The sequence below is a fragment of the Paramormyrops kingsleyae genome, chromosome 9, assembly GCF_048594095.1.
Source record: "Paramormyrops kingsleyae isolate MSU_618 chromosome 9, PKINGS_0.4, whole genome shotgun sequence".
Taxonomy (NCBI): Eukaryota; Metazoa; Chordata; class Actinopteri; order Osteoglossiformes; family Mormyridae; genus Paramormyrops; species Paramormyrops kingsleyae.
In genome coordinates this window covers 1,997,044-2,006,932 of record NC_132805.1, presented here as the reverse complement: position 1 = coordinate 2,006,932, position 9,889 = coordinate 1,997,044, and the positions used below count along the sequence as shown (strand labels likewise).

The 9,889-nt window shown below is 40.8% G+C and overlaps 2 protein-coding genes across 2 annotated transcripts; one reads left to right on the top strand and one right to left on the bottom strand.

Annotated features, from left to right (window-relative positions):
* Positions 1-1,634: 1,634 nt before the first annotated feature.
* LOC111839064 (vitelline membrane outer layer protein 1 homolog) lies at positions 1,635-3,340 on the bottom strand. The gene is made up of 4 exons (XM_023802659.2): positions 3,084-3,340; positions 2,633-2,745; positions 2,111-2,441; positions 1,635-1,805 (listed from the first exon to the last, which is right to left on the bottom strand). The coding sequence occupies exons 1-3, from the start codon at positions 3,300-3,302 to the stop codon at positions 2,141-2,143; spliced, it is 633 nt and encodes a 210-aa protein (XP_023658427.1). The 5' UTR covers positions 3,303-3,340; the 3' UTR covers positions 1,635-1,805; positions 2,111-2,140.
* Positions 3,341-7,437: 4,097 nt separating this feature from the next.
* Positions 7,438-9,363, top strand: malsu1 (mitochondrial assembly of ribosomal large subunit 1). Its single transcript, XM_072716004.1, has 5 exons — positions 7,438-7,473; positions 7,723-7,819; positions 8,115-8,290; positions 8,651-8,732; positions 8,828-9,363. The coding sequence occupies exons 2-5, from the start codon at positions 7,777-7,779 to the stop codon at positions 9,022-9,024; spliced, it is 498 nt and encodes a 165-aa protein (XP_072572105.1). The 5' UTR covers positions 7,438-7,473; positions 7,723-7,776; the 3' UTR covers positions 9,025-9,363.
* Positions 9,364-9,889: the final 526 nt, after the last annotated feature.

The following is a 9,889-nucleotide window of genomic DNA, read 5'->3' as shown; positions in this document are numbered from 1 at the left end:
TTCTTAATTCTATTTATGTTATGAGAAAACATCAACATTATCACAGATACACTGCAATTTAACACTAGTACAAAACACATTAATTTATTAAGCAGATTCATAAAGTTTGAGGGACGTGCAAATTACGGGAGTTTCTGCAGAGAAACAGCAAAACGGGAAGGTCTGCTGGAGACCACCCATGGAGTGTGAGGATATAGACGCCCAGCATCAGGCTGTCATTCTGTCCCAGGTGTACAGCGCCCCCTGCTGCCTGGTGTAGGCTTCACGCTCACCTGTACCTGTACTAGATAATTAGTATGGAAGACGGATGAAAAGTCAAAATACTGATATAAGAAATTCTGGAACGTCTTCATTCAATACTGTGATAAGGGTGTGTGGCTACAGTATATAAATTATTTATAATAACAAACTGTGCTTCCACGACTAGGCAGTTTAAATTAAAAATTGAAAGCACTACATTGCAAGTAAATGAAAATAGAAATGAATGACCATATAAATATTTATCATCAAGTTTAATTTATATAAAAACTGGCCACATATTTGTTAGGTGTTGAACATTATTTTTGCAGCTGAATAGGTATCAGAAAGGAGGAGAATCAAATTGTTAAATGGAGGGAAGAGAAAAACATCATGCCTGGTCACAGCAGAGAGAGAAAGAGAGATGGTGAGAGAGAGAGAGAGAGAGAGAGAGAGGGAGAGAGAGAGAAAGAGAGATGGAGAGAGGGAGAGAGAGAGCAAGAGAGATGGAGATTGCTTTAAAGCAAGCAGTTTAGAGACGTAGGCAGAGGAGGTGAACATTTGGTTTTTACAGTCTTCTAGCATTCTTTAGCTGATTGGTGACGGGCTAAGTATGTTTTACGTGTGTAGGTTGGTAGACATGATAGTGGTGTGAATAGCAATTTTTAAGCGAGCTGTAGGCGTAGTAAAACAGATTTTTACTTATGTTTCTATTTAGTAGGTCTCTGAGAAAATGCATGCTTGTTTTTACCATATTTTATGTTAATGATTTATATGATACAAAGAATACCTTTCTGAAAAATGATGGCTGGCACACCTATTGTTCATCAGGTTGGCTCAGAAGGCATGAATTAAAATTTATCTTGTAAAACTAAAAATGCAAAAATTCTTGTATTTTGTTTGGTTACTTATGGTTATGGTTAGGGCAGGGTAGGGGTTAAGGTTGTCATAGTTAGCATTAGCATTTTTCCCATTGAAATGAATGAGTGGTCCCCATAAGGATATGTTTACCCTACATGTGCGTGTGTGTGAGTGTGTGTGTGTGTGTGTGTGTGTGTGTGTGTGTGTGTGTGCGCGCATGTGTGACCCACCCACCCATATTTAAATGAAACTTAGTGTATTGCATAAAGTTATGGAGAAAACATGCAAACTCTACCTGCACAGAACCCAGTGCCCTACTACATAGGCAGTTGGAAGAGATTGTTGGATGGATAGTATGTGAAGTAGGAAATGTTCACCAGATATATCCATGTACCATCTTCAAAATTAGTTAGTTAACATCATACGTAGAGTAATGATATCACTCAGTAATGGTAAATAGGTAGAAAGGCAACTTTGCCTGTTCTATTCATATTAATTAGACTATTTATTACAGTTATAAAAGCAAGGTCACAACCTTGAAGGCGTTTAATGCATATTTTATTTCCTTTGTTTATTAAATCACAAGTTATTACCAGTGAATCCTTAACTGTCGCGTGAATTAGCTGACTGAATTTGAATGCACTTGCAAACACTTTTGCGTGAACTTCAGACTGCAGCCGTGGTGACACGACTCCCTCTGCTGGTGCCTGCGAGGATGACAAACGATACCAAGATCAGAAAAAAAAAACCTGGCACAAGACCATCAATTAAACCATTCATTAATTAATAGTTCATTAAAGGAGAATCCAGCCACTTTTAACTGCATGTGCTGGTGCACAAATTTAATTTGGATAATAATGTACATATAATTTTGATACATTTTGATACAGTCAATAGGTAAACTGATTACAGAGTGATTCCGAGGGGTTTGTGGGACTGAAGACCTCCTGTCTTCTTTATTGATCTTTTCTCCCCCTTTTTGTAATTTTGACCTAATTTCAGAGGATCTTACCATCACAACCCCCATGGCTCCACCCGGTCACTAGGCACAGCAGTGGAAACGCACGTCATTAAGCGTGGAGTCGTCCAGTCCACTCTGGTAATTCTCCATCTTCACCTCAATGCCACAGATGCCCCCAGTTGTGCACTCCTGGCTCCAGCCACCGTAATCACCCCAATCCGGCCCCCGCCCCTCCAAGGTGGGGTTGCTGGTGCAGCGGAACCTGATGTTGTTGGCCGAGGTGTCGTCCCCGAAAATGCCTTGCTCGGGTTCGACACGAAGCTGGAAGGACTTCAGAAAGCCAGCCTCGGGGCACCACTGCGGGTCCGTCCATTCGCCGAAACTGGAACAAGACACATTTCTTTTTAAAAAAATCCACTGTAGTACCTTTTTGTCGTCTTTGGAGCTGGTTGCTTTGACCCAAACATGTAACTGTAAACGAAAGTGCAGTGCATGGAGTTTGCATATGTTCTGTTGTCACACTCTAACATTAAACCAGCTGGGCTGTATCAAAGAAGCACGTCTTATACATACTATCCAATGTGAGACTCAATGGTGTACAAGTAGCTCCTGTCTGTGCCCTGGGAGCAGTACAGACGGATCCCATTGAGCGAGGTGTCATCGAGGCCATACTGGTTGGACTCCACCTAATGTAAAAAATAACTTGAATACATGAAACATGGATTTTTAAATTTTTTTTTTGCAAAACATTCAAAGACGGGCAAGTGGCAGGATGTCAAGCAAATGGGTCATTTTCTCTATATTCACATTCACTGCTCCCTGGTGGTTAGTGCAATAACTGTATTAAAATAATATGTATTGGATTAACTCAAGGAATTAAAACACATCTAAACTCAATAATTCCCTGTGATGCTGCCACTAGTCATTTTTTCAAAGACAGAAGCATTGCAACGCTGTAATCTTCATGATTGTGAGTTCCTCTGTGTTCCTGACGTGACACGAGGCTGTAGGATCGTGTTTTTACCCGAACACTGAAGCCCGAAGCGTAGAATCCCTCAGGACACATTTCTATCCAAGTCCAATCTCCAAATTTCCCTCCATTTGGCACAGTCAGGATGGAGGTACTGGCCCTTCCAATGAAGTTCCTTCCAGCTCGTTCCACGAAAGGCTTCTCCTCCAGGTCACATGAGCCCAGAGCTGCAATGGAAAGTACCGAGACACACAACACGAGTAGGGATGCCATGTCAGCGCAACAGACAGACCGAGCATGGAGCAAACTGAGACGAATTTATATATAAGCACATCCAGCTGCAAAAAACTCACGACCACCCTCTCCTGTTATCTATGTTAATAAGTCACTTTTCTGAAAATAATCATGGGAAAACACAGGTGTTAAGACGTGACATGAAAGAAGTCAGATGTACTGGGGTCTATCACTAGTGTGTACGTGTCAGTAATAACTGCTGAAGGCTCCCCTTTGCTCTCTACTTTCCATGGCGTCTGCAGCCAGTGAAAGTGCAGCTTCTTTGCGTGCTGTTGCAGTTCCTGCACCCAGATTAACATCTTGTGAAGCTCTGATGCGCATTAAATCTCATCCATGAAGATCCACCCACCCGAATTTATGTTTTTAATAATCTAGATGATTATTAAAGATTAGATTGAAGAATGAATGATTTCTGCGTGCTTCGGCCGTTTCCTGAAGCCGGAAGGTGGAGGTATGATGTCATGACTTTGTTTTGCTCATGGGCCACTTGGCAATTTAATCAGAACTGAATGCCCATGTAACCATCATGGCTGCCACAGTAATCTGCAGCAACACGCCACCCCATCTGGCTCATGCTCAGTTGAGCTGTCATTTGTTTTCCAACAAGACAGTGACCCAAAACACATCAGCAGGGTGTGTAAGAGCTTTCTGGGAAAGGAGAATGATGGACCGCTCCATAAGACCTGGCCTCCACAGTCACCTATAACCTAAACCCAGCAGAGATGATAGGGGGTGACTTTGATCAAAGAGAGAAGGAAAAACTGCCAGCAAGTATCCGGCATAGCGGGAAAATAAGCTTAGCCACTCACATGAGGTGAGTAATTTAGATGAAGGCAAGTTCAGAAGTGAATGTTACTCCACTGAGTAGTAAAAAAACATTGCATGTCAGGTCACAACAACAACAACAAAAAAACAGATTACATTGAGTTTTCATCACTCAGCACAGGCATGTAGCCGCTGTCTGGGGTGACGATGTGTGCAGGGTCTTGTTGGACAATCCCAGTTTCAGACTTGTCCCAGTTAGCCAATCAGCTTGAAGGGCCTGATTAATCCATTTCCTGCAGTAGATTCTCCATTTTCCTGAGCAAAAAAAAAAGTGACTTTGGAAGGAAATTGAAGAAACTAACTTGATTTAATTAATTGCTTTTTTTGCTCGACCACCTTTGTCTCTTTGCTTGTTTTTGCTCTTTATGAGTTTACATTTTACATTGTGGGCCACTGAAAATGTATCTGGGCTGGTATGTTTTTTCTTACTAAAGTAGCCCGTTGGGTTGTAGCAAAAATTCCCTGGTGGGAACTAATTCCAGATAGGAACCCCAGGAGCCTGGTTAAGTGAGTGTTGAAGGCTGTCATCAAGGCAAATAGTGCTACTTTGAAGAATCTAAAACACAGATTTTAGGTGTGATTTAAAACTTTTTTGTCATTGCATAATTACATCTGTTACTTTATCACTTTGATGCCCACACCATTATTTATTATTTTATTTAGCAGGTGCTTTTATCCAAAGCAACATACATATTTTTGGGAAAGCAGGGTCAATCAGCCCTTGGAACAATTAGGCAATATGAGTCTTGCTGAAGAGCCCAGCAGTAAAATCCCTCCATGAGGGGATTTGAACCAGCAACCTTCCAAATCACAGGTACGGCAGCCTGATCTGCTGAGCCTCCCACCAGCCCTAGCGTGCTACAATAACATATTAAAAATAAAGAAAAAAAATCTTCTATGAGTAGGTGTGTCTAAACCTTTGACTGCTGTACACATACACTCCTTGGCCAGTTCACTAATTATACCTGCTTACTGATCCAAACAGCCTTCTCCTTCACGCAGGGAATCACACATCTGCAACAGAATACATACAGGATGTAGACAGGAGCAGGAGATTTGTTAAGGCTGTCAGGAAAGCCACATACTCATATGACGACAAAAAATATCAATGTTACGATACTGAAAACCTCGCAAAAAAATCATTGTGAAGAGATTTGTAAAATTCTAACTATATGGCGAAAAAATTAAAATTTTGTCATGTTTAATGTATGTCCCAACTCTTCTTCATTAACTAAGGCTAATTAATGCTAATTCTGAATACCCATTTGTAAAATATTTCCATAAAAAAAAAAGCATAATAAAAAGCTGACTGATACACATTTTACAAACTGGATAATTTACTACATACTCAAATGTGAGCAGCGTGTTACTTTCCCATGTACTTGGTCAAAGTCAGCTCCCTGTTCATATCTAATTTAGCGTCTACATGTTACGCAAGGCTAAGCTGCTAAGCTGCTAACCTGGCCCTTGCAATGTGCTGTGTGTTATTTCCATTTCAAATAAAATGCCTCTGCTAGGGGTGGCCATAGTACGTCCTTCGCATGCATGTTCATTATGCATCCGTCAGCTCGCCTTGAGCTTTTGTGACACACTGTAACCTTTCCCTCTCAGTAATCTTATCTGTCTGTAGAAAACCTGGAAATTGTTTGCCAAAGGCGAACAGCTAGTTTATTTTTAAGAATGTATTAGTGACACACCTGGTGAGTAACTGAAAGGAATCCTTGTCATTTCAAAGCCAATAAAGATGCGAATAGCTAGGATAGAAACACCTTGTGACATCGAGCTAAAACTAGAAGCTCGTAAAAAACTGCTTTTTAGGAACATGTCACTCATCTTACATTTGAAGTCTATTTTTAAGCCTGAAAGAACATAATATGGAATAGCTAGTAACTGAATAATAGTGGATAGTTACAGTCATAAAATACTTTATTCTGCTGTACTGCACAATGTTACAGTAATATACACGTATGTGTGAAAATAAGTGACGTAACATTTCAAAGAATCTGTTGATATTTACTCTGATTTTAACTGAGAGCTAAAATTGTCGCAATTGTTTTTGTCTGGTCTCTGTACAGACGGGAAATATTGCTTCATAATACCATAGCATTTATCAACATGTTTACAACAGCTTTTCAGGAAATTGTCGAGTACGACCACAAAAGCCAGCAGCACCTGACTGAGAAGGAAACTCTGAAGAGCCTTATTTTCGAACGCAAAGCTACGGCTTCCTGCTCGACCACGACGTGCCCTAGCGTTTCCGCCTCAGCCTGCTTGCCGCTCCTGTGCTCTCATTATATGAAGGTTACAACAACAGCTCCTGCTCATCCCTCCTGGAGGGGCTCTCATGCATGGCTGGGAGCCCAGTCTGCACGGGGGGGGAGCAGGAACATCAGCAGAGGTTTACAGTCGCTTCCCAGGCTTCCCAGAAGACAAGGCGCCTGAAGGCACACCGCCCCTGGGCTTGGGCATCTCTCCATAACCAAGCTGTCCACGGATACTGCGGCTTCTTTAGCCGTCTCTGCCCCCAGAATGAACATATCCTGGACAGTATTTTGGGGATTCACCCAACAAAGGCCCCCACTGGCAGAGGTGCTCATGAAGATTAACAAGATGCACTCATCGTGGGCAGTCAAGACCCATCATACTCACTGGTGTCGCTTTCAGGCAAGGTCACCCTGTTCTTCCTGGCTACAGTCCCACGGTTAGCCAGAGGCTCACCCCAAATCCCCCACTGGCACCTGCTTCAGCCTTTGTTTTTTCACAAATGATGTTTTCATTGTGGGCATCAAGATGTCTGTGATTCTCCATATTGTGTCTAAGTACATTTTGAGTTGTATACAAACAATGGCAGAACACAGCTTCCTTCAAAAAAAATACACAAAAATTGTATGAGGTACCCTACAATTGACATGTTATGTCTAAATGACGTTTTCCTCATTGTAGAAAAAGAATACACTATTTATTTATACAGCCAGGGCTTTTACTACGCAATATATCCTAATCCATCCAATTTCCATAACCAGCTATCTAGCATAAGGCTGCGATGTGCCTTTTTCGCCTGCCCAGGCCAGGAGATACTCTGACCAGAATGCCATTGCAAGTTTTGGAATTGATCCCTTAACCCAAGCGGCGAATAACCATCGCATTATACTTTATTAAATCAAATTCTGCTGGGGAAAAAAATGCGCCCTCCACTCAGTAGATGGCGGTACGACGTCAGTGTTTGAACAAATATAGTATATGAATAGTGCTGTGATTGGTTAAAACTTTGACCAATAGCAGTGCATCGATTTGGGTTCGTTTATGTCTCCGGTCCTTGCTGGTTGTAGGTTATTTTTAAATGGCAATGATAAGTTATAAATGTGTGACGAGTTGCTCTAGAAGAATACTTTCTGGAATATTAAATCTAGATGCTGTACGAACAAACAATATAAAGTCTCTACATGTAAATATGAAGCGGCCGTGTGTTGCTCTTTTGTCTCGGTACACATGTTGTGCTCCGCGGCATGATCAGTTCCATCCGGTGAATAATGTGCGGTGTTCAGGAAACCATAGATTTTACTGTGATACACAGGGTATCAAAGATGACAGGACCGCGCACAATAGAGACATAACGGGCTCTCCGGTCATGAGCTTTGCAGCGGATCCCCAAAATGACGATCTCAGGCGTAGTAAGTACATATCAGTCTATGGCAACTGATAAATAGTTGCATACATTTAATTACATTATGTGATAAAAAAAAGGCAAGCAAATTGACATCGCTATGGGTCATGTTGGACGTTTCTCAGAATGTCAGTATTTGAATATAATCTGTATTGATTATTTTAGTTCGGAGCTTCCATTAACAACAGCAAATTATAGTTGTGTGACATGAAACACGGATGAGGTTGGATTATGCATGCAAGTGATATTTTGTGCACTTTTCCCTTCTTTATTCCTGAGTGTGAGTTTTCCCTGTCTAACAGAGATCCCGCAGGCATTTAACATCGACGTCCTAGTGGCACTCCTCCGCCAGGAAAACGCCGTGGACATCTGTGTCATAAAAGTACCGAAATCGCTGAAGTACACCGATTACTTTGTGGTAGTCAGCGGCTCCTCAAGAAGACATCTCATAGCGATGGCAGAGTATGCAGTCAAAGTGGTAAGACTATTAGCTATTGCTGTTGTGTTGTCATCATCTCATTAGTGATATTACAGTGGATAACCTTGTCGGTTTTCCTGTTATAGCTGTTTGTACATTTTCATGTATGCGATTTTTTTTTATAATGCACTGTTTGTGTCCTTATCAGAGTGTTTTTAATTGTTATTTCATCAGTATTCAAACCTACACCCCATACTTGAAGCAGCAATACATATGTAGTTGTGAAGAAAGTGTGTATTACTTTCTAAACCTGAGTTTCCTCTGATCTTTTTGTATGTTTTATCATTTACAAGGAGTCTGTATAAACATGCATTGTTTGTTGGTACGTCTGACTTGTATACCTCTCTGGCACTTTGACAGTACAAAGCCCTCAAGCTGGATGCTGATCCCCATGTCATAATTGAAGGCAAGAATGCGGAGGACTGGATGTGCATCGATTTTGGTGAGTCTGTTTATCGCGACAGTCTGCTTTAGCTATTGCACAGATGTTTTATTTATATTTTGTCGAGAGCCCTAACCAATTGGTTTTCTCCTCAGGGCACACTGTGGTTCACTTCATGCTGCCTGAGACCAGAGAAGTATACGAGCTGGAGAAGCTGTGGACGCTGCGCTCGTTTGACGAGCAGTTGAGCTGTATCCCCCCCGAGATACTGCCCAAAGACTTCATCTATGATGATGAGGCCACCGATTGGCGCTCCAGTTTTGGAAACCTTGGGGAACAAGAACGGTTGTAGGCCGGCTGAGCAAAATCAGCACTGGAATTCTTTTGATCTCAGTTGTGAATGGCCCTTTTGTTGTTCTTAATTGAAGGTCAGTGAAATGTCCTTTTAAAGGTCATTTTTACTATGAAAGTAAGTGTACTTGTATATACAGATGACCACAAATTGTGGCTCAAAGTTCCAACCTGTTTTGAAGTCTTTCAATAGTTTTTTTTTTTTTGTAGCATTGCTTTAATTAATTAATTAAAATATAAGGTCATATACAGTATGGCATAATGCTTGATATTTAAAAAATAATGAATGTTGTCTTGACTGGTTGTATAATGTGTTTTAATAAAGACAACTTTTGGATGATTTGGTGAATTATGCTATTTTAGAAATGCTAATTTAAATTTTTTTTGCTGGCTACCTTGGGTACATGCAACTACTTTTTAAGAATTCATTGCTTTACACTTAAAACTAAATTTCATTCATTCATTTTTACATCATTTATAAATTAAGATAATATGAACGAGGCATAACTGTATCATTAAGCTTGTATGGCTCATATCAGATACAAGATGACTTTTGTGTTTTTGTGTTTTTTTTTTTCCCTCAACAGATGGCAGTAATATCTTTAGCTTTACAACCAGCCCAGTACGTTTTCTCTTCCTCTTCTACAGCCCACTTTGGAGTTTCATGAAAGAAATAATGCAGCCGGGTTTTATGATGAAACATAAGCTTGTACTAAGGAGATTTACTCAAAGTCATTAAAAGAAAATATCACTGGGAACAAGGGCGTTTCTAGCAGTTGAGAAAAATCTCGGGGCTAAGTCAAGTTTACCTGAGACTTGACATTTGTTTTTGAAAGCAGATTGGCATCAGGGCTAAAATACTCAGG

Excerpts from the sequence above, each read along its gene's own strand:
- malsu1 (XM_072716004.1), top strand. The coding sequence starts at position 7,777 with ATGAGCTTTGCAGCGGATCCCCAAAATGACGATCTCAGGCGTA. Across the intron at positions 8,291-8,650 it reads CAGAGTATGCAGTCAAAGTG|TACAAAGCCCTCAAGCTGGA; the intron begins GTAAGACTATTA and ends GCACTTTGACAG. Across the intron at positions 8,733-8,827 it reads CTGGATGTGCATCGATTTTG|GGCACACTGTGGTTCACTTC; the intron begins GTGAGTCTGTTT and ends TTTTCTCCTCAG.
- LOC111839064 (XM_023802659.2), bottom strand. The coding sequence starts at position 3,302 with ATGGCATCCCTACTCGTGTTGTGTGTCTCGGTACTTTCCATTGCAGCT. Across the intron at positions 2,746-3,083 it reads CTTCGGGCTTCAGTGTTCGG|GTGGAGTCCAACCAGTATGG; the intron begins GTAAAAACACGA and ends TTTTTACATTAG. Across the intron at positions 2,442-2,632 it reads ATTGAGTCTCACATTGGATA|TTTCGGCGAATGGACGGACC; the intron begins GTATGTATAAGA and ends GTCTTGTTCCAG.